At 42.0% G+C, this 24,794-nt stretch overlaps 1 protein-coding gene across 5 annotated transcripts in view; it reads right to left on the bottom strand.

The window, feature by feature from the left end:
* CLUAP1 (clusterin associated protein 1) overlaps window positions 1–24,794 on the bottom strand; it is a 214,338-nt gene that overhangs the window by 41,997 nt on the left and 147,547 nt on the right. For all 5 annotated transcript variants that reach the window (XM_054042743.1, XM_054042746.1, XM_054042744.1 and 2 more), the window contains one exon: window positions 9,560–9,632. In XM_054042743.1, the coding sequence (XP_053898718.1) occupies window positions 9,560–9,632 (73 nt within the window). The remainder of the gene's footprint in view (window positions 1–9,559; window positions 9,633–24,794) is intronic.

The raw sequence follows: 24,794 nt of genomic DNA, 5'->3' as shown, positions 1-24,794 counted from the left end.
TTCAGTTATGGTCCACTATAACCCCCACACCTAGACAGTTATTCCTCATTTTGCAATTGTGCAGTTGATTTTTGCTTCCTATGTGTAGAACTTTGCACTTGTCTTTAATGAATTTCATCTTGTTGATTTCAGACCAGTCAAGGTCCTTTTGAATTCTAATCCTGGCCTCCAAAGTGCTTGCAACCTGTCTTAGTTTGGTGTCATCTGCAGATTTTATAAGCATCCTCTCCACTCTATTATCCAAATCATTAATGAAAATATTGAATAATACCATACACAGGACTGATTGCACAGGATCTCACTAGATACATTCTCCCAATTTGACAGCAAGCCATTGATAACTATTCTTTGAGTACAGTCTTTCAACCAGTTGTGCTCCCACCTTATAGTAAATTCATCTAGACCTCATTTCCCTAGTTTGCTTATGAGAATGTCATGCAGAACTGTGTAAAAAGCCTTTCTAAAATCAAAGTATATCACATCTACTGCTTCCCCGCATCCACTACATCAGTAATCCTATCAAAGAAGGAAATTAAGTTGGTTTGGCATGATTTGTTCATGCTGACTATTCCTTATATCCTCCAAGTGCTTACAAATAAATTGTTTAATAACACTGGTCTACAATTTTTGAGAAGTCGTCTGCTTCAGAGATAAAATGTGCTATTTATTATGTATTTTGATGTGCTGAATTCAAATATGATAATTAAAACAACTGATTGGCTACTGTTTCTAAGATATTTAAGTTTTTACATTTTATGTCTATGTATATTGTATAGATAGTAGAATTTTAATCATAAATTGTAAACCTAGGTCTTTTCATGTGTTTATGGTTGCTTTACATGATAATATTTCACCTGTCCTGTTTATGTAACACTTTAAAAATCAGCAAAAGGGTTATATAAATAAAATTGATTATGAAACAAAAGGCAAAAAACTATTATGTACATAGTTTAGTCCTATTCAGTGTCTACTCGGCGCTTCTTGGCTTGTCTCTTGTATTCATTAAATGGAGCATCTCTTGTCACTGTCCAGCAATAGTCTGCAAGCATTGATGGCCTCCATTTGCCCTGATAGCGTTTCTCCATTGCTGTAATGTCCTGGTGAAATCGCTTGCTGTGCTCATCGCTCACTGCTCTGCAGTTCGGTGGAAAAAAATCTAGATGAGAGTGCAAAAAATGTATCTTTAGTGACATGTTGCAACTAAGGCTTTTGTATGCCTTGAGGAGGTTTTCCACCAACAACCTGTAGTTGTTTGCCTTGTTGTTTCCGAGAAAATGTATTGCCACTAACTGGAAGGCTTTCCGTGCCGTCTTTTCCTTGCCACGCAGTGCATAGTCAAATGCATCATCTCGAAGAAGTTCACGAATCTGAGGACCAACAAAGACACCTTCCTTTATCTTAGTTTCACTTAACCTTGGAAATTTTCCATGGAGGTACTTGAAAGCTGCTTGTGTTTTGTCAATGGCCTTGACAAAGTTCTTCATCAGACCCAGCTTGATGTGTAAGGGTGGTAACAAAATCTTCCTTGATTCAACAAGTGGTGGATGCTGAACACTTTTCCTCCCAGGCTCCAATGACTGTCGGAGTGGCCAATCTTTCTTGATGTAGTGGAAATCTCTTGAACGACTATCCCATTCGCAGAGAAAACAGCAGTACTTTGTGTATCCAGTCTGCAGACCAAGCAAGAGAGCAACAACCTTCCAATCGCCACAAAGCTGCCACTGATGTTGGCATAGTTTATACACCTCAAAAGTTGTTTCATGTCATAGGTTTCCTTCATATGGACTGCATGACCAACTGGAATTGATGGCAAAACATTGCCATTATGAAGTAAAACAGCTTTAAGACTCGTCTTCAATGAATCAATGAACAGCTCCACTCATCTGGATTGTGAACGATGTTGAGGCTGCCATCACACCATCGATGTTGTTGCAGGCTACAAGATCACCTTCCATGAAGAAGAATGGGACAAGATCCTTTTTGACGGTCACGGAACATGGAAACCCTAACATCACCTGCCAGGAGATTCCACTGCTGTAGTCTGGAGCCCAACAGCTCTGCCTTACTCTTGGGTAGTTCCAAATCCCTGACAAGGTCATTCACTTCACTTTGTGTTATGAGGTGTGGTTCAGAGGAGGAGGATGGGAGAAAATGTGGGTCCTGTGACATTGACGGTTCAGGACCAGAAGTTTCATCCTCTTCCTCGTCTGACTCAAGTGAGAATGATTCTGGTGCATCAGGAACCGGCAGTCCTTCTCGGTAGGGTACTGGGCGTATAGCTGATGGAATGTTTGGATAATGCACAGTCCACTTTTTCTTCGACACACCTTTCCCAACTGGAGGCACCATGCAGAAGTAACAATTGCTGGTATGATCTGTTGGCTCTCTCCAAATCATTGGCACTGCAAAAGGCATAGATTTCCTTTTCCTATTCAACCACCTGCGAAGATTTGTTGCACAAGTGTTGCAGCATATGTGTGGGGCCCACCTCTTGTCCTGATCTCCAATTTTGCAGCCAAAATAAAGGCGATAGGCTTTCTTAACCATAGTGGTTATACTGCGCTTTTGTGCTGCAAAAGTCACTTCACCACAAACATAGCAGAAGTTATCTGCACTGTTCACACAAGTACGAGGCATCTCTGCTCACTTTGGCTAAACAGAAGTGTGTCCCTTTGCAAAATCAAACACTGACAGATAAGAGAGCACGACACTGTATGATTTCTAGAGCTGATATAGGGCAATTTGTTCAGCAGAGTGATGTAAGCTTCATTATGGTTGCATCATCCATGACTTCTAGGAATAACATGATGCAATTCATATCATGTATGATGCAATACCAGCTTCAGATTGCATCATTCATTGTTTTGCCTAAAAAGCAAGTACTGTCCAAACCCAGTCATAGATTTATTCATAGATCCAGTCAAAGATGTATTTTAGTCATTTCTGGTTTAAATTGAGATCCCTTCCCTTTATAACTCACTTATCCTCTGTCATTCCCAAGTCAAGGGTCGTATATACTGACCCAATAGCATATCTTGAAAACTAGAGCCAATCAACAATTTTAAGCATAATTTTCGTTCTCAGTGACCCAGAATTAGTAAAGTTTGACAACATTTATTTCAGAAGCATTTTGGCTATAAAGCAGTGTAATTTGTTCCAGTATCTTTCCACTAGTAAGTTAGGCTGGCTGGTCTATAATTCCCTGGGTCTTACTTGTTCCCCCTTTTAAAGACAGGTACTACGTTTGCCCTTCTTCTGGGGCCTTATCTGTCCTCCAGCAGTTCTCAAATATAATTATCAATGGCTTCGAGATTGCTTCAGCTAGTTCCTTAAGTACCCTAAGATAAAGTTCATCAGGCCCGCCTGACTTGAATACATCTAACTTATTTAAATATTCTTAAACCTGTTTTTTCCCCCTATTTTGGCTTGCATTCCTTCCCCCTGATTGTCAGTATTAATTGGGTTGAATATCTGGTCATCATTAACTTTTTTAGTGAAGACTGATGCAAAATAATCATTAAGCATTTCAGCTTTCTTGATGTCATCAGTTATTAGTGCTCCTTCCCTGCTAAGTAGAGGACCTACACTTTCCTTTGTCTTTCTCCTCATGTATTAAAGAACCTTTTCTTATTGCCTTTTATGTCCCTTGTCAATTATAACTCATTTTGGGCCTTAACCTTTCTGATTTTGTCCCTACGTACTTGTGCTATTCTTTTGTACTCCTCCTTAGCAATTTGACCATGTTTCCACTTTTTGTAGGATTCCTTTCTGATTTTCAGGTAATTAAAGAGCTCCTGGTGGAGCCATATTGCCTCCTCCTACCTTTCCTTTGCATCAGAATAGTTTGCAGTTGTGCTTTACTATTGTTCCCTTGAGGAACTGCCGGCTCCCCTGATCTCGTTTTTCCCTTAGATCTTCTTCCCATGGGACTTTACATCCCAGCTCTCTGGATTTGTTAAAGGCAGCTTTTTTTGAAGTCTATTGTCCTTATTTTGCTGCTCTCACACCTTTCTTTACTTAAAATCTTGAAATCTATCATTTCATGATCACTTTCACCAAAATTGCCTTTCACCTTCAGATTTGCTAGCAATTTTTCCCTCTTGGTCAGAATCAAGTCTAAAATGGCTACCCCCCCTGGTTACTTCCTCCACTGTCTGAAACAAAAAGTTGTCCCTGATACATTCCAAGAACTTATTGGAGATTTTGTGTTTTGCTGTATTACTTTTCCAACAAATGTTTGGGTAGTTAAAGTCCCCCATTACTACCGGGTCTTGTGTTTTTGGATGTTTCCGTTATTCGTTTTAGAAATGCCTCTTCCTGATTTAGTGTTCTAGAATAGACCTCCACCATGACATCACCCCTATTTTTTAACCCTTTTATCTTTACCAAGGTACTCTCACGTGGTCTGCCTCCCACCTCTTTCTGGACCTCAGAACAAATCTATATATTTTATGTATAATGCAACCCCTCCTCTCTTTTTTCCCTGCCTGTCCTTTCTGAACAAACTATACTCTTTTTTTTTACCAAAATTCCAGTCATAAGACTTACCCCACCAAGTCTCTGTGATGCCAATTAAACCATAATTTAGCTTATGTACTAATACTTCCAGTTCTTCCTGTTTATTCCCCATACTCCTTGCACTTCTGTACAGACATCTAAAGTGTTCATCAGATTCCCCCGCTGATTTCCTTCTTGTTGCTCCGTCAACCTTTTTGTAATTTTCCATGTCCCCCAACATCTAACCCTCTGTTAAGGTCACCGTTTTTATACTTACATTGTAGTTTAAGATATTGTTCACATTTTTGAAGTATTAACATGGAAAGGATCAGCTGAATTTTACATTGATCCAATTTCCCACTTGCATCTGCTTCTGATCGTGCAGTCTTTTTAACAGAATTTATTTCTGAATCTGGATGAAAACAAGCATCCTAGAAGATTTTGTTCATATTTTGTGTAATGGATAGGCACCCAGTAAGTTGGGCTGTTCTGGAATGCTGCAATCCACTATACAGAACACAAGTACAAAGGCAATTCTGACAACTTAAACTGGACCGTGGTGATTAGTGTGTCACTACTGACTGATAGAGCTCAGCACTCATCCTGTCCACGTAAGCTCTGTGCTTTTGTGTGCATTAATGGACGTGATTCTCTCATTGTCTGAATCCCTCGACCATCTCTGCCGATATTTTGATGAGACAGGACTGAGAATCAGCAGTTCTTTTTTCTGCAGGAGATGTAGCAGGAGTTCCAGTTAGCTTATATTTTAGCTAACTCTAGAGAAATCAAATCCTCAGTATTTATATTTTGTGATGAGCCCCCTTGGAGGTCTGTTAGACTGAGCATTTCTTCAGGATCCTCTGCTGAGAATAGAGAGAACGAACTAACTTCTCCTGAAATTCCTGTGAATTTCACAAAGTTCTTCTATATAACTCAGTGCCAGCCTGATCTCTGAGTAGGACATTATTTAACACATCAACTCAAATTTGTCACAAAGTTGTGACCTGCACCTCCGTAAAAATATCATAGTGAAAAATCAGGGCTGTACTAAGTTATACCAAACAGTGTTATAAAGTCACTTAATAAATACTTGAACTTCAGAAACAGATTGGGGTTTTATTACTATTTGCAAGATGGAAATATTGGAAACCAAGTACTACAAAGATGATTGTTGTTATAAGAAGAGTGATGATGCTTAAATTGATTGGTAACCTTTGTACAATCTTTATTTCCACACAAAGATACCCACTGAGAGACCATTATATAACAGGACTATTTCTGGCAAAGCGTATTTGTTTTGTAGCACAGCAGAGGTTGAAGAGAGAAGGCAACTGCCAATTTATTGAAATTCAGAGCTTGGATTAGTTGAGAATAACAGAATAAAAGACTGTGAAAAATGGCCGATGTTGGTATGGTGGGTCCCACACTTTTCTTGGTGGGGGGCTAAGATATCACCCTTGCCTATGCTCTTGGGGCACTGAGGGCCCCGCTAGTGGCTCAGGAAGGTGTTAGAGGAGGGAAGCGGGAGAGGGGTCTGGGTTTGCTCCTCACTCTGAGCCCCAGCCCCTCTCAACCCCTGCGGGTTTCTTACCCTTTTCTCCTTGGATAGGGTTACCCTCGGTCCTTGACACTGGGGGAGGGAGTTTCCCTGCCCTGCTGGGGCAGGGTCTCCCTTCCTTCGGTTCTCTGGTCTTTCAAATCTCAGCAATATATTTCCAAACTCCAGTCCTCTCTCCTTCCTCACACACCCTGACTGCCTGAAGCAATGGGTTTTATTAGGTTCCTGTCAGGGCCTTAATTGACTACAGGTGCTCCAATTAACTTGTAGCAACCCTCCCTAGCCTTAATTAGCCTAGGGCTTATATATCTCCCCTCTCCCACTGCTCCCTGGCCCTCCTGTATCACAAGACATTTAAAATACTGTGTTAGGTGCTACACTGATGGGCACTATAAAAAACATTGATAGAACTGAGGACAGATACTTGTTACATATACACGAAGAACTGAGGACACTGTCTAGTTTTGCCATTAGAACCACTCAGTCTGTAAAATGAATGAGTGTCCATGTCATGTAGGAACACAAGATCTGTTATACCGTAGCAACATGATCAGCCTTATGCCAAGATTATTTTCCCAGGCTGATTTTTTGACAGGCAAGCAAAATATCCTTATTTTTAACATTGTCATGTATTAGAGTTGGCAAACAGACTTGGTCCTTGGGCTAGTAAATTTTCATGACAGTTTTGCAAGGATATGCACCTGCACAATTGTTCAGTGTTGTACTGAATCCTCCCCAATCCCTACAGTGATGATCAGGGACTTCAGCTATGCTAAGGGCTGTTATAAAGAGGATGGTGATCAATTGTTCTCCATGTCCACTGAAGTTAGGATGAGAAGTAATGTGTTTAATATGCAGCAAGGGAGACTTGTCTTAGATATTAGGAAACACTTTCTAACTACAAGTGTAGTTAAACTCTGGAATAGGTTTCCAAAGTTGTGGAGTCCCCATTTTTGGAAGCTTTTAAAAACAAGCTGGACAAGCACCTGTCAGGGATGGGTTAGGAGGTTTTCTTGGTCCTGCCACAGCGCAGGAGGCTGGACTTGTTGATTTCTTGAGGTCCCTTCTAGCCTTACATTTCTAGGATTTTATGATTCTATGTCTACCAAACATTTAGTAATTTATAGGGGTAGATTGGTTACAGAAACTATCTGCACTAGATTTGATTGAACACTGCATTGGATATACATTCCACTTCAACAATCCTGATTTTCACCTGACTTTATTACACCAAAGCTTAAATATAAAATATGATAAAACAGGAATCTACAGCATGTGTATATGCTGTTGGTTCAGCAATCCAGTAGCCCCACTGATTGTTGGGCAGGCTTCCTGCTTCTCTCGTTCTTAAATTTTTTTTTTCTTAGTTTTTGTGTCTTTTCCTAGTTGATCTTCAAATTCTTGTTTGGCCTGCCTGATTATACTTTTACACTTGACTTGTCAGAGTTTATTCTCCTTTCTATTTTCCCCAGTAGGATTTTACTTCCAATTTTTAAAGGATGTCTTTTTGTCTGTAACCACTTATTACTCTGTTGTTCAGCTATGGTGGCATTTTTTTGGCATTTTTTAAAAAAATTGGGGTATACATTTAGTTTAAGCCTCTATTATGGTATTTTTTAAAAGTTTCCATGCAACTTGCAGGCATTTCACTCTTGTGACTGTTCTTTTTAATTTCCCTTTAACTAGTTTCTTCATTTTGTGTAGTTCCCCTTTTTGAAGTTAAATGCTGCTGTGGTCGGTTTCGTTGGTATTTCCCCCCTACAAGGATGTTAAATTTAATTACATTATGGTTGCTATTACCAAGCAGTTCAACTATATTAATCTCTTGGACTAGATCCTTTGCACCATTTAGGACTACATCAAGTACTGCCTCTCCCCTTGTGGGTTCCAAGACTAGCTGCTACAAGAAGCAGTCATTAATGGTGTCTAGAAATTTTTTCTCTGCATCCTGTCCCTATGACACTCCCTGGTAATATACCTCAGAATGATATTAGCCTTCTTTGCAATTGCATCACTTTTTTGAATAATATTCAATTTGTGATTCAGTATAACTCTCAGATCCTTTTCAGCAGTACTACCACCTTGACAGTTAGTACCCATTTTATAGTTTTGCTTTCCTTCCTAAGTGAAGTCCTTTGTACTTGTCTTCATCAAATTTCATCTTAATATATTCTCAGAAGAATCATCAAAAAGATGATACATTATTCTAATATATATTGTACATCCTGTACTCCCAGGACTAAAGGGGGCATAGAAAACTTTTATAAGTTTAAATGTACTGATATATGGTGGTGGGAACAGTAGAGAGAATGAATGAATGAATTCTCAAAAAGAACAGGAGTACTTGTGGCACCTTAGAGACTAACAAATTTATTTGAGCATAAGCTTTCGTGGGCTACAACCCACTTCTTCGGATGCATACTGTAGCCCACGAAAGCTTATGTTCAAATAAATTTGTTAGTCTCTAAGGTGCCACAAGTACTCCTGTTCTTTTTGAGAATTCATTCATTCATTCTCTCTACTGTTCCCACCACCATATATCAGTACATTTAAACTTATAAAAGTTTTCTATGCCCCCTTTAGGCTGAGGGAGCTTGCTGGCAGCAGCTGCTGTCTCAACTTGCTGATCTACTTTAAAAACAGTGTACTTAGAGTGGGGTCAGTGTACTTTAAGGGGCAATGCGCGTCTCTCTCTCTCTCTCTCTCACACACAAAGTATGTGTCTACGTCTCGCCCTCTCTCTCTCATAGACTCATAGACTCATAGACTTTAAGGTCAGAAGGGACCAATTATGATCATCTGGTCTGACCCCCTGCATGCTGCAGGCCACAAAATCGTCCCTACCCCTTCCCTGGACTCTGCTGTTGAAGTCCCCAATCCTGGGGTTTAGTGACTCTCTCTCTCTCTCTCTCTCTCTCACATACACACACGGTGTGTATCTCTGTTCCTCTCTCCTCCCTCCATTCCTGCTGCCTTGTAGAGTGTGAGGCTACATTAACAACATGTTAACTCTTCAGGACTCAGCCGAGTGCTAGTTCATCATTTAGCAGTAAGGCATTCCCTGGGAAATAGCCCACCCTCTTCTACCCTTTGACCACCACCTCATGCATATAGTCTTTTGTCTGGCGAAAAAAAATTCCCTGGAACCTAACCTCCCCTATTTACATTAATTCTTATGGGGAAATTGGATTCTCTTAACATCGTTTCGCTTAAAGTAGCATTTTTCAGGAACATAACTACAATGTTAAGCGAGGTATTTACTAGGTGACTGCACTCACCCTCAGCGCTGCAGGTAGGATTTACAGGGTGCAGTCACACACAGGTTAGGTTAGTGATTCTGGTAGTCTTTTTTAAGCTAATGGGATTTTACATTTTCTGCTCTTCAGCCTACCCAGTAGGCATCTGATAAAATTCCCCTCAGCTTCGACGGAATCTTTCTGAATGAAGCAGCTGGCAATTTACAATTTATTTTTCTAACCCATGCAGTTAAGAAATATAGCTTACTTCCACTCTTGAGCAGGCGTTTTTCCTCCTCCTTCAGCCTGTTCTGCATCAGGCGTAGTGTGTTTTCTGCTTCCTGCAAGGAGTGAATACATCAGAATCAGAACAGCTGCCACATTCCCAAGTCAGGTAGCTAATCAGATGCTCCAATTAAGGGCACTTAGGAGAAGATTGAGACTAGAGAATTTCAGGATGAGAAGTGTTTCAGAAAGAAATGGTCTTCATATAAATTGGGGCGTTCATCGCCTCTTTGACCACAGGGGAAGGATTTAAGGAATAAATAAAGGCAAAGCAGTGCACAGGGAGTCAGCCATACAACTCCCAATGAGAGACATGTGACTAAGCCCTCATTCACCACATTGAAAATGAGACCAACTGTCTCAATCCCATGCACAATTACAGCCATTACTATGTGAAAGGTGCTTCCCGTGGAAAGGAAAAAAAGGTCTAAGATAACTATGGTTCAATGACCAAGTATGGGGATTGAGAGCAAAGGCAAAGAACAGGTGGCTAGAACAGAGGCTGATGTACTAATAAACAGTGATGAGTTTCTGGAAAGCAGGATTTCCCATAAAAAACAGTGACTCTCAATTCATTAAAAGGCCTGAGTCTAATGAGTAAGAACAATATAGAAGCAATTATAAAGTGGCCTTTAGGCACTGCAAAATCCTAGTCTGGCAGGGGTAAATGGCTAGTTAGAAATGGTTCTATTAAACTGTAAAGGAAGAGATGTGCTAAGTATTATTTGGGATTTAGGAGAGTGGTGAACGGTGGAATAGAGGAAAGCTGGCAGGAGCACTGGTGTACTCGAGGGTAGCAACAGTTAGGCCAGAGAAGTGGTACATTCCTCCCAGCTCAGCATTCTGAGGAAGAAAACATGCCTGCCCTTGTAAAAAGGACCAAGATGACGAGGGCAGATGTGCAGAATGAGTACCACAGACAGACAACTGCTTCACAGAGCAGTTAACACTCCCCTTAGCCTGAGTTCATCACAAAACAACTGCTGGCAGCAGAGTGTAAAAGGTGCAGTTGAGTTCATGAAGTTCTCCATCCTTTTAGGATTAAAATATAGCCAAGCCACTAAAATGCATGCCGGTGGGGTTGGATTCTTAGAAAGGATGTTCCATTGGTGCAACAGGGGGTCAAAGAATAAGAGCTTATTTTTGTAAGGATAGATTAGCTGATGAGAAAATTGTTGCATGCTTCAGAGCAGGACAGCAAGATGGACAATGCAGAACTGGAGATAAGAGGGTTACAAATTAGTGTAAATTTAGATCAGGTGGTTCAGAGTGCGGCAGAGAGAGTGGAGCTAAACTAGACTGGATAAACCTGTCAAGGTGTCTAAGTGTTCCCTAAAAGCATGGTGGTGGTGGTAGTGGATCAACATTGGCCCCTTTTATTTAAAAAAATGTATGGAAAGTAGAGCTATCAAGCGATTAAAAAAAATTAATCATGATTAATTGCACTGTTAAACAATAACAGAATACCATTTATTTAAATATTTTGGATGTTTTCTACATTTTCAAATATATTGATTTCAATTACAACACAGAATACTAAGTGTACAGTGCTCACTTTATATTTATTTTTGATTATAAATATTTGCACTGAAAAAAACAAAAGAAATAGTATATTTCAAGTCATCTAATATAAGTACTGTAGTGCAATCTCTTTATCGTGAAAGTTGAACTTACATATGTAGGATTATGTACATAAAATAACTGCATTCAAAAGTAAAACAATGTAAAACTTTAGAGCCTACAAGTCCACTCGGTCCTACTTCAGCCAATTGCTCAAACAAGTTTGGTTACATTTGCAGGAGATAATGCTGCCCGCTTCTTGTTTATGATGTCACCTGAAAGTGAGAACAGGCTTTTGCATGGCACTGTTGTAACCAGCGTCGCAAGATATTTACATGCCAGATGCGCTAAAGATTCATATGCAGGGGTGGCCCTAGACTAGCTGCCTGAAACTGGTGCCCTAGGCGAAACATGCAATCAGTGTCCCCACCCCCAAGCCCTAAGGGCAGATCTAGGCTGAGGTTTTTGGTAAACTGGGAAACATTTTGCCCCTTTTTTCCTTTTAATGTTTTAAAAAAAAATTTTTTTAACAAGCTTAATTATTCGGTTTGTCTGTCCGTCTGTCCAACCAATGTTTCTGAGATCAGATAAAATAGAGACACGAAATTTTCAGAACAGATTTGTACATGACAGCTAGATGATATTTCAATCCGATTTCAAATAAAAATGCATTAAAAATGTTAATTATAATTTTTATTATTACAAATCCAAAATCATCCATTACGCTATCCTGCTTTAACTGCTATTACCACCACATCCAATATAGAAAGAAATAAGAAAACTCTTCAATAAACTCTTTAATAACCTGTATTTACAAAACACTCTGAATAAAAAACACTCTGTGCTCTTAAAACATGACTTTTCTTGCTTTGTTTTGAAAATTCAGTCGCTAGTTCTTTTAGATCCAGTTTTCCAGCTATTTCATGCTCTATTGACATTGTGGCAAGTCCAACAAGTCTCTCTTGCACCATTGTTGAATGCAGATATGTTTTTATCAATTTTAACTTTGAGAAGCTACGTTCCCCACTAGCTATGGAAACTGGCAAAGCTAAAAGAATGCGTAGAGCTATATAAATGTTTGGAAAACTGTCTGTGAGTTTATTTTCACAAACAAACTTCAGTACTTCTTCAGGTGTGCAATGTTTCTTAAGTCGTCTTGAAAAAGCCTGAAGCTCACTACACAAATCTGTAGCATCAACGTCTTCTGAATTTTCATGAGTCAATGATGACTCCAGTTTCATACAAAATTCTCCTATCTGTTTTGCTGTTTTCTTTTGCAAGCTGTGGATCTCATATAGAAAGCCAAATACTGACTCTAGCTGCTGCATCTGTTGAAATCTTTCGTCAATCGAGTGAATAGCAGTATCAAGGACTGCAACGTAGAAATTCACTTTGAACGTTTGTTTTGGGTTCTGAATGGGTGTGTCTCATCCTTCATACAAAAACTGCTGTTTCTTTTGCCGAATGCGAACTGGCTCTGGTTCAAATTCTGTCGGAAAGTCTATTTCTTCAGCAAGCTCGAGAGAATCTACCAGTGTTCTTTCGAACCCTTCATCACTTCTGAATTCCTCCAGAATATTTTTAGTTTGCTGCAGTTTTTGAATAGCAGAATGTACGTTCAAGTTCTTTTCCTGAAGCTGCTTACTAGTGAGGTTAATCTCGAAAAGGATATTATTCCACAAAACGAGTGAAGTCACAAATTTGAACTTGGAAAGGCCATTTGCAAGAGCTTCTGCATCTGAATGTGCCGTATTGCCAGATTATCCAGTAAAGGTAGTATCATCAGAAATTTCAATTAGGCCATCATAAATGTTTCCAAGTTCATAGCAAAGAGGCTTCAAAGCATCAGTGCGACTCTCTCGTCTTGTCTAAGTGGTTTCACAGTTAGAGAATTCACATGGCGAGTCAGAATCTCCCAACAGCATGTTGAATATTGTTATGTACTGTGCTCCTCACTGCAAGCATTATAGCGTTAAGGATGGCTGACACACCCACAACATGGTTGGCGATTTAAACCACATTGCAGCCATCCCAGCACGTTTTTTCACTGCTTAAAGGTTCAATTATTAGTAACATACACTCACTCACCTATTAAAACAGTTAGTTACAGGGTTTACACGGAAACAAAATGATCTTTTTCAACGTTATAACCTGACACCAGTTGTTTGAAAAGCAATCCCCTTCTTCATGGTTACCCGCTTGGAGTGTGACATCATCACTTTCATAGTCTATTAAGCGTTAATGCTGTAACTTTTCTTTTATGGACCTTATTTATTACACGTGAACCAGTTATAACAAAGAAAAGTTCAAACAAAGAAAATTATACAGCCTGATAATAACGCTAAGGTTTAATAATGCTTAAAGATACTCACATTTTGGATTTATAATGCTGAAAGACGTTATTCTTTATTCTTTGGCACTAAGAAACACAATTTTCCACAGTATTCACTCGATTCTTACATCTACCTGCGATGTGTGTTAAAATGACTGTTTGACATGTATCAACTCATGATATCTCCACTCTACATGAATTTCTGGCTATGTGACCTTGATGTATATTCGAGTTAGGTGTCACTAGCATTGCAGCTCTTGCCACTGGCGGATGTGTTTCATTGTGGCTGAGTTATTGCTTATCAAAATTGCGAAGTGGGTTATCTTGACCCTACGTCGCAAATTGAATTTCTTTTCGCTAAAATATTATTTATTTTTGCAGTAAATAAAAGATTTGACATATTAATAAATTCTCAGAAATGTAGAGAAATGCATTATAATTCATATTCCCTCTGTACGTGCACGGGAATTGAAATAATGACATCTTAGTTATTTTATTTGTATTTTTTTTTCATCTTTTTAATTTTTTTAATTAAATTTGATTTTTTTCCTCAAATTTGGCGCCCCATTTAACTTGGCACCCTAGGCAACCGCCTAGTTCGCCTAAATGGACGTGCCGCCCTGTTCATATGTTCCTTCATTGTTCAACCACCATTCCAGAGAACATGCGTCCATGCTGATGACAGGTTCTGCTCGATAACGATCCAAAGCAGAACGGACCGATGCATGTTCATTTTCATCATCTGAGTCAGATGCCACCAGCAGAAGGTTGATTTTTTTTTTTGTGGTTCGGGTTCTGTAGTTTCCGCATAGAAATGTTGCTCTTTTAAGACTTCTGAAAGCATGCTCCACACCCTTGTCCCTCTCAGATTTTGGAAGGCACTTCAGATTCTTAAACCTTGGGTAGAGTGCGGTAGCTATTTTTAGAAATCTCACATTGGTACCTTCTTTGCGTTTTGTCAAATCTGCAGTGACAGTGTTCATAAATCAAACAACATGTGCTGGGTCATCATCCAAGACTGCTATAACATGAAATATATGGCAGAATGCAGGTAAAACAGAACAGGAGACATACAATTCTCCCCGAAGAGGTTCAGTCACAAATTTAATTAACGCACTATTTTTTTAATGAACATCATCAGTATGGAAGCATGTCCTCCGGAATGGTGGCTGAAGCATGAAGGGGCATATGAATGTTTAGCATATCTGGCACATAAATACCTTGCAATGTCGGCTACAAAAGTGCCATGCGAATGCCTGTTCTCACTTTCAGGTGACATTGTTAGTAAGAAGCAGGCAGCAGTATCTCCCGTAAATGTAAACAATTTTGTTTGTCTTAGTGATCGGCTGAACAAAAAGTAGGACTGAGTGGATTTGTAGGCTCTAAAGTTTTACATTGTTTTGTTTTTGAGTGTAGTTATGTAACAAAAAAAAATCTACATTTGTAAGTTACGCTTTCACAATAGAGACTGCACTACAGTGCTTCTATGAGGTGAATTGAACAATACTATTTCTTTTATAATTTTTACAGTGCATATATTTGTAATAAAAATTAATATAAAGTGAGCACTGTACACTTTGTATTCTGTGTTGTAATAGAAATTAATATATTTGAAAATGTAGAAAAAAAACAAAAATATCTAATACATTTCAATTGGTATTCAATTGGATTGTTTAACAGTGCGATTAATCGTGATTAATTTTTTAAAATCACAGTTAATTTTTTTGACTTAATCATGTGAGTTAACTGCGATTAATCAACAGCCCGAATAGAAAGAAAAAGAGAGGTGACTGACAATGGTAAAAACACCAGGAGTCAGATCCTGCTCCATGCTACAGCTCCTTTTTGCCACTCTGGCCATAAAATCACCCTAACTGGGTATCTGAAGGTGACCTTGGCATGGGGGAATCTTTGGATAAGTAGACCCTGTGTAACCAACTCTATATCATCTTCTACTGGCCTATAGGATGCCGGAGCCATGTCAGAGTTAAGCCCAGTAGGAGGGGCCGTGCCTGGAGTGCTGTTGTGCTCTAGTGGTCCCTGGCTGACAGAACAGCCCTTTGGGGGCTCTGACCAGCTGGGATAAGTTAGAGCAGCCTCAGTGATTAAAGGTATCCTAGAAACATGATAGATTAGCTGTGATAAGGTAAATAATATAAAGATAGTATCATACAACCCTCATCAGCTTGCCAACAATTAATCCAATGATTTCACTATTCACCTGCTAAAAATATACTGGATGTGCAGTCTCAGCTACAGCCCCACAAAAGCAAGAAAGGTAGACAACAGCTTTAATGTACTGTTTGACTGGGCTCTGTTTTTTCTGGGGCTTTGATTTTCTAGACAGGAATCCATACTCCTTTAGCAGCAGTGTGAACGTGCATACGATTAAAAATAATAAATACAACAAGTGCTTTGATAGAAGACTATGCTAGGTCAAACTGCATATTAACTATTCATACTTAGCATGAAAAAAAAAATTGCTCAACACAGGGAGCAAGATTAGAAGGGAAGCTGAAAGGACCATTAATCTCAAGAGGAAATCTTCCCTCCTACAACATAAGTGGAGCTACAAAGAAAGCCCTTAATGAATAAAAACCCAACACATTGCTGTTACATTAAGCACACTCTATTTCCAAATGCACTGCAGGTATAATATCTGAAAAGGACACTCTTTGGTTGCATGGTTTATAATACAAACATCTTCACACTTTCAGTTAGAATGGTACAACTTTAACGGTCACATCCAGCCCTCCATGGTACAGCCAGGTATGTTAATGGAGGAAGAGAACCTCCTCTCACCAAGCCTCACAGAGCAGCAAGCTAGGATTTCTAGCCAGTGCTTGTGAAAACTGCTAGGAAGGTGGATTGGCTACTGGACTAGTTGATGCACCATAGTCCCAAGGGGGCAGCGACAGGTCACCAGACAGTTAGGGCATAAGCTGTCCTTGGCAAGTGCTAACTGTGTGTGCCTCTCCTCTCATGGAATGTGGGTGATTGGCCTGCACCAGCTACGCCTTTTCTACTCTTAAAAGGGTTTGATGGTATAGATCTACTGGCAGAACTAAACAGGGAAAAGCCCCTTGTGGAGACACACCATATACCAGAAGAAGAGTGCTTTGCTAGTATAGTTTAAATCAGTTCCCTGAATGGCATCAAATGAGGGTTGCCAAAGTTACTGATAGTCCGAGCCATGCACGACAATCTTCAGAAGTTTGAGAGCCAGGGCATCTCTGCCAGGGCTTGGGGCTTCAGTCCCACTCCAGCTGAAGCCCCAAGCCCCGTCAGGCACACCCGACAGGGCTGAAGCTCCAAGACCCTCCTCCCCGCTGGGCAGAAGCTGGAGGCAACATGTTTGGGGGAGACACAAGGGGTCATGTCCCCCGCAATTTTTGCCAGGGTTTGCTGGCTGTGCTTGGTCATTTGGTGCCGACAGGCCCGCTCCCTGCACCACAGCTGCACCATCACCGGCTGGGAACCCCTGCTGCTGCCCAGGGTAGGGGGCGGGTTCCTGGCAGGGCTGGTGGGTCCGACCTCCGCGGTACCCTCATGAAACTCCATAGCGGGTGCATGACCTGACATAGGTCCTTTGCCAGAGGCCCCTCCTTCGGTGCAGAGAGGCTTCTTTTTTTCAGGCTCTTCTTTGGCGCAGGTGAAACAGCAGTTAATAGAGGCTGAAGTACTGAGTGTAGGTACCTGGAGGATTCCGATGCTGGACAAAGAGCAGCCTCCATCAATAATGCCCTCAAGCAGATATCCTGCTCTTTCTGAGTCCGCGGGGAAAGTTCTCACCTGTCTTTGTGATGGCCTTCTCCCAGACACTTAAGACAGCCATTGTGTGGATCGCTGATTGGCACCAACCTGCTGCATGACGCACACAGCTTGAAGCCGGGGAAGCGGGACATGCCCCGCTCGGGGCAAAATCCCAATTGGGACTCTGTTGACTAACTAACTCTATCAACTAACTATTTATGAAACTATGTACAACAATAATGAAACTAGTCAATGGATAACTGCTACTGCTCTTGTGAAGCAAGACAAGGCGCTCCAACCAACCGTTACAGGCGGTAAGAAGGAACTGAGAGGGTGCAGGGCCGGCTGTTACCAGATTTGCCTGTTACTTTGGGGTATGCTCATTTATTAGGGTTACTCTTTGGGGGGGGGTGTCTCTAATTCTAGCATTGTACTGCTTGTGTCTCTTGTATTCTCATACGGAGCTCTACTTCTCTCTGTTGCAAGTTCCCTCCCAATGGAGCTATCCTGCAGGACCTAGGTTCCCCAGGGCTGGGTTCTTCCAGCCCCAGAATTAGATGAACACACACACACACATTAACAGAGCGCATCTGAGAGGACCGGGTTAATCAGCACTCCCAAGCTGAGCCCTTATACATCCCTGGACTCAGTAGGCAGGGTCGAGCAGCACTTCCAAGCTGTCACCCTCATAGGCCCTTGGACTCAGAAGGCTGGGTCGAACAGCACCTCCAAGCTGTCACCCTCATACGCCATGGGCACCACACTGGAATAGAGTACACCTGAGCAGGCTGCGTCGAGCAGCACTTTCGATCTGCCACCCTTATATGCCCCTGGACTCAGCAGACTGGGTCAAGCAGCACTTCCAAGCTGCCACCCTCATATGTCCCAGATTCAGCACGTCCCTATCCCCACTTTCATGTTACAATTGTTCTGGTAGAAACCAACTTGATGAGCAAACCCCACAGGATTTTTAGGCGCTGCAGCTTAGGTATGAAGATCATTGCTGCACAGCAAATGAGGAAGCCAAAAAAACACCCATGGGGGGAGAGAGAGAGGAGAAGCAACCAGCTTAATCATGAAACCAAGAGAGAGCGAGAGCAAGCTGGGTTCTCACCACTCTGTGAAGCTTGAATCGATTGGGGTCCCAGGTAGTGGCAGTAGCCGAGGATCTAGAGTGCTGGAGACAGGCAGAGCCCCCAGCATGATCAGTCAGAAGATGAAGTCCCGGTGGAACTGATGCACTGGATCCAGGCATCAGAGCACTAACTTGAGCATGGGTAGGGATTTTTGTAGGGAAACAACAATGGTTAAAGGGAGAACACTAGATTTGCGTGTGTGTAAACTGATGGCTCAAGGGAGTATACCAAAGTTGTTTTTTTCAGGCTAGACCAGGGGTTGGCAACCTTTTAGAAGTGGTGTGCCGAGTCTTTTTTATTTATTCACTCTAATTTAAGGTTTCGCGTGCCAGTAATACATTGTAACGTTTTTAGAAGGTCTCTTTCTATAAGGCTATAATATATAACTAAACTATTGTTGTATGTAAAGTAAATAAGGTTTTTTAAATGTTTAAGAAGCTTCATTTAAAAATAAATTAAAATGCAGAGCCCCCCCGGACCAGTGGCCAGGACTCGGGCAGTGTGAGTGCCACTGAAAATCAGCTTGTGTGCCGCCTTCGGCACACATGCCATAGGTTGCCTACCCCTGGGCTAGACAATAGGAACTGATCATTTCTGGCTATGGGTGGTGTTCCTTGGAGGGAGCTCACAGTTCAATTAGGGAGCTTCACTATTTTGGATACCAATAAAGGATTTATTACTAGAATTGGTCTGATAACTACTGCACTGGGTGTGTGCAGGCATGGGTTCATTAACATTTGGAACAGAGATCCCCCATCATGCAGTGCTTCCTGCTTTTCTGGTCCCAGAGTTCTGTGCGATTCTTGTCTTGGAATCTCTGTTCTCCATTCTGTATGCTAATGGAGATGCCTCCCTGTCCCATTTTTGATGCAAATGAGGCTAGGTAGGTTTCCTTATTCCTGTCACCCTTGTCACACGGGTTTAGGTGTGTCTCCCACCACCTTTTCACTGCTTTTTGTAAGTCTTTCTTCTGATCAGTTTTGGTTTTTGCGGGGGTTGGGAGGAGGTCTTTCGTGAGTCAGACAGACTGGGTACTGGGCCCTGGTTCCCCAAGAACAAAGAGCTGCTAGGTAACACAGCGGTGCCTGATATACTGCTGCATGGGAGCGCCACTCCAGGGGGCACCACAGCTGGCCCTATGGATACCGCTAAGGCAGAAATCTCCGACAACTGTGTACGTGGGCGCGCGTACACCTAGAAAGGAATCAACATGAGCAAACATTCAAAGAAGAAGAAATAATCCCCTAAAATAAGGAGAACACAGAAACTGCAACTGTTCTCCTGGCCAGGAAGCACAAGTCAGGGATCCTTGCACCCTTCTGCTTTGCTTCCCTACACAAAGAACCAAATCCCGCTTAATCCATAGTATGTTTCAGATGCCCATGGAAATAGCCATATGGAACTGTTCAGTTCTCAGAGTTTTTAGAAAGCATTATGGCTAGGAGAGCTAATGGAGAGAGGACAATGGCTCCGTGGACATCCAGAAAGCTGCTAATGATTACTTGGAATCGTGAATGTAACACTGCAAAGCCTAGGTGGACATTATGCACCCAGGGCTATAGCAAGAGAATAAAGGTCATGGCGCAAAGTCTGAACTGAGCACAATACACTCTGTGTGACAGGAAAAAAACAGCCAGGTACTGACCTTGCCAATAATTTAAACTAGTGAAATCTTTGAGCAATATCAACAGGGGCTCCACCTTTGTGGAATACCAGTTTTCATGCCTATGTTTTGGTGTGTGCAAATCCTTGCCTACACACCTGCAAATCCAGCTGTTATGCCTTTGGCTGCCTGGCCTGCACCCACACATGTGCAAAAAGGCTAACTACTGCACCAATATGGCATGAGTAAATCTGAGATTCTGTGCAAGGAAACCTGCAGTTTCAGAGGCTGCTTTTGGAATAAGTATCTTGAGCTCTTAAAATTCTGAAACAACACTATTAAAATGCTCCATACTCATCTTTTCAAATGGGTTGAAGTTTTGTTATTATAACATGATTTAATTAGGAGACATCTGTTTCCTTCTTCACTGAACACATTTCCTTAAATTTATTGTGCATCATATAGTCAGACAGAGCACATCCCTCACTAAGGGCTTGTCTACACTGACAATTAACAGCACTGCAACTTTCTCGCTCAGGGGTGTGGAACCCCCCACCCAGCGCAGCAAGTTGCAGTGCTGTAAAGTGCCAGTGTAAACAGTGCCTCAGCATTGCGAGCTGTGCTCCCAGCGCTGGGAGCTATGACCCTCGTTGAGGTGGTTGAGCCTCGTTAGAGCTGCGCCGGGACCACACAAAGTATATTAAAGTGCTGCCATGGCAGCGCTTTAGTGTTGTCAGAGCAGACTAGCCCAAGTCCCAGAATCCCCTGGCCACCCACACACACAATCATCAGATTTGTCCTACTGTTCCTAGCCACCTTTCTATGGTTAGCCATCTCCCAGCTGTACTCCCAGAGTCACCGAGGCAACAAAAGTTAGAGCACAGGAGTTTTGAAAGTAAAAACAAAAGTAATGTGAGCTGCTCATAACAGCTGCCTTTTAGGGCTTGCCATTGAGTTGCTATGTGGGGTTGGGCTTTCAGCATTTGTCTACAGTTCAATATACTTCAATCCCTCCTCTAGCAAACTCTACAGTATGTTCCAAAGTACCTGAAATACTAATCACTTCAGAGAAACACACACATTTTGTATTTTGCAGTCAAAGTTCCCCAGCAGAGTCAGCACTCTCATTGCATATGCTTGTTTTCATGCCCCTCAGTTTCCTTCAATACATTTCTTTCTTTCTTTTTCTTACAGTTTCTCTTTCTGAGGAATAAGAATTCTATAATTCTCTAGCACCAGCTAGAAAACAAACAGCATCAGTGGAATACAGCCCCTTTTGGGATGACGGGAAAGAGTTAGCCAGAATGGAGTCAGTCCTGTTGAGACTGTGGGCTGAGTTTAAGGAAATCCTTACTCCGGGGAACCAGCCAGTAATCTCCAAAATCTACACTCTGGGCTGGGAGGCTCTTTATGTAAACTTCAAGGTGTGCAGAAGTGGCATTCCCAATAATTTCTGATTGTCTGACAGTTTTGGGTGTGCCCCAGCCCATAGGCGCTGACTTCCCCTCTTTCCCATGGGAACTCAACCTCCTTCTGCCCCTGGTTCCGCCCCACTCCACCCCTTCCATGAGGCCCTGCCCCTGCCCTGCCTCTTCCCACCCCTGCCCTGCCCCCATTCCAACCCCTTCCCCAAAGTCCCCGCCCCAACTCCACCCCCTCCCTGCCCCTATTTCAACCCCTTCCCCAAATCCCTTCCCCGGCCCCGCCTCTTCCCCTGAGTGCGCCACGTTCCCACTCCTCCCCCTCCCTCCCGGAGCGTTCTAACACTGCCAAACAGCTGTTTGGCGGCGGCTGGGGGGAAAGCGCTGGGAAGAAGGCAGAGGAATGGGGACATGGCATGCTCAGGGGAGGGGGAGGAGGAGGAGGAGGTAGGGTGGGGGGTGAGGTTTGCTTGGCTGCCAGTGGGTGCAAAGCACCCACTAATTTTTCCCCGTGGGTGCTCCTGCTCCGGAGCACCTATGGAGTCAGCACCTATGCCCCCGCCCCTAGCCTGCACTGAGGCTTTTAACTAATCAAGTTTGGAATGAATAGAGAATGTTCACAGTCTGTACTAGAGACTTTTTTAAAACAACCCCAAAACTATAAATGAATCAGAGACAAGGTGGGTGAGGTAATATCAATCTCACTCTAATATGGGGGTAGTGATAGCTTAGTGGTTTGAGCACTGGCCTGCTAAACCCAGGGTTGTGAGTTCAATCCTTAAGGGGGCCACTTAGGGATCTGGGGCAAAAATCAGTTCTTGGTCCTGCTAGTGAAGGCAGGGGGCTGGACTCGATGACTTTTCAGGGTCCTTTCCAGCTCTATGAGATGGATAGGTATATCCTGGGACCAACATGGCTACAACACTGCATATAAATGAATCAGGCTATTGCCATACCTCTCAAGTGTAAACTGTCATATAAGGATAATTCTTACTGTACTACCATAATCTATTACTTTGGGAAGCTGTGGTTTCCCTATTCTCAGCTGTTCCACATGAACTAGAACACAATTACCTTTCATGATCTGGACTATGCCTAGAAGGAACAAAATGACAAAGTAGTCTGGGTATCTGCAGTTTGCTAGGAGTCTACAGGGACCAAGTGCAAAATGTCAGAGCCTGGGGGCTGTGTATAATCTATCAAGAGCCAAGTGTTAGAAACTGAAAGTGAGGGGGGCTTAGGAGATAAAGGGAGAGATTTCAAGTGTGAGTGAGAGAATGAATCAGTGAGAGAATGGGGTGAGCAAGTGGGGGTGGGGGAAGGGCAATATTGCAGCCCATAATGATGATTTTCTATCTGTTTTTTTAGATTTATAATTACAGTTACAAAAACAAAACAAAAAACCCAACTTCCTACTGATTTATTACAGCTTACTCCCCTATGTGCTGGCTACAGTTTTGTGTGTGTGTGAGAGTGAAACACCTATTTGAGGACTGTGCATTGTTAATCTTTTCAACTGCACCAAGCATCTGCTTTGATGGGATTAAAGTCAATGAAGGATAACAGAACATTTAGAAACCTGCACATCTCCTTCTGGGAATGTGCACAAGGTTCTGAGAAGAAAGAATAAAATGAATCTTACTGCAAGATAAAAGTGGAGGCTGCTCCTTCAAAGAGTGTAAAACAAGACACAACCATGTACAGGGATGGCTCCAGGCACCAGCGGAGGAAGCACGTGCCTGGGTCAGCACAAGCTAAGGGGCGGCATTCCGTCCATTCTTGGAGCGGCTTTTTTAAAAAAAAAATTTTTTTTTTTTGCCTCGGCAGTTTTTTGCTTGGGGTGGCAAAACTGGTAGAGCCGGCCCTGATCATGTAATTACCATTCTGCACCTAGATGTTAAAACTCATGGAGATGGATAAATATTCTGAGGGGAACTTTGAGAAAGTCAAATGAAGGCTGCCAAAGCACAGAGAGGGGAAGAGACTAGCACATTTTCTTGACAAATTAGGTCCTCTGAATTCAATACATTCTAAATACTCTATTCAGGAAACCATGCTCTCATATCAGCTTCTTCTGTCAGGAACAGACTGGGCCAATTTGCATCAGTATGGCATACTGGTGCTTTTTCCAAGGATCCCCACTTTGCTCATTAAAACAAGTGAGGATGGGAAATGAAGTAGCGAGGGGTTGGAGGGAAGGGCTGAATCAGGAATGAGAGGGACTGTGGGCATGGCAAGTGAGCTGAGGACGGTTAATAACTTGTAGTTGGAATTCTCTGACTACCTCACCTCTGTGGATCTACACCATGGGAAATTAAATGCAAGACTTTGTGAACTCTAGAGTAATTCACAGCAGTGTCCACACTGGCCATAGATCTGGACATCACAACTGCAAATATAAATGGCCCTCCCACCTAACTAGCTTCCATTCTTCTCCAAATTAACAAAGCCTATTTACAGACTCTGAAGACGAGGGGAAGGGTGTGGGTTTCAGAGGCAAAACATTCAGAGAACTGCAGTTACTGGTAATCAATCCTTCCTTTCATGCTCATGAAATTATTTCCTCCACAGGATCTCACTAGCAGATTAGAAAGCGGAAGCAATACCCTGGAAGAGAACTGAGAAGAACTAATCAAACAGAAACTGAAGCACTGATCTCTCAAAACAAGTTTCTAATCTAGCTCCAGAATCAGAAAACAATGCTTTGCAACAGGTTAACTGAACTCTCAGTGACTGCCTTACAACTTTCAGCAATTAAGACACCCAGCCAATGCAGATGCACCCTAATAGAATGAGCTCTTACTACTTGGGTACTGGGATTCCAGCCTGCTCATAATGGAGGTAGGTAGGTACAAAGCATTGGTCCACTTTGATAGGTTTACAATGGTAACAGACGCATAATTTTCCTTAAAAGCTATGAATGAGTTACAGAATGGCTTGGTTCTGTCCAAGTAATAACTAATGACCATTTTTCACATGGAGAGGCCAAGTTACAAAGTAACTTGTAACTTGGCCTCTCCCAGAAAGTCACAAAGTTTCAAGTGTGTGACAGTCTGTACCCCTATGTTCACCCCTTTTATAAGGCTATGATAAATCTTGCACAAAGTATGCCTTCTGAGGTATCATTTGAAAATGCAGAATTTGCTGATTGTTATTGTCCTGGTAAAATATATGTGGCAACATTGTATGTAAAGTTATAAGATTCTACTATATGATATTACTAAGAGCAGCCACAAACAGTTCCTCAGAGACAAAAGGCAAACTGATGCCTCAGCCAGGTGACAACAAAATCAAATGGACTCTCACCTGCTTAAGTGGCCATTCTTTGGCAGAAAAGAGGGTGTGTGTGAAAACTCTACATTTTCACAAAGAAACGGTTTGAGGTTCTTGTCCATACAGACTTTCTGTCTCTG

The sequence above is a fragment of the Malaclemys terrapin genome, chromosome 10 (assembly GCF_027887155.1).
Source record: "Malaclemys terrapin pileata isolate rMalTer1 chromosome 10, rMalTer1.hap1, whole genome shotgun sequence".
Lineage (NCBI taxonomy): Eukaryota > Metazoa > Chordata > Testudines > Emydidae > Malaclemys > Malaclemys terrapin.
This window is presented reverse-complemented; position numbering and strand designations above follow the sequence as displayed.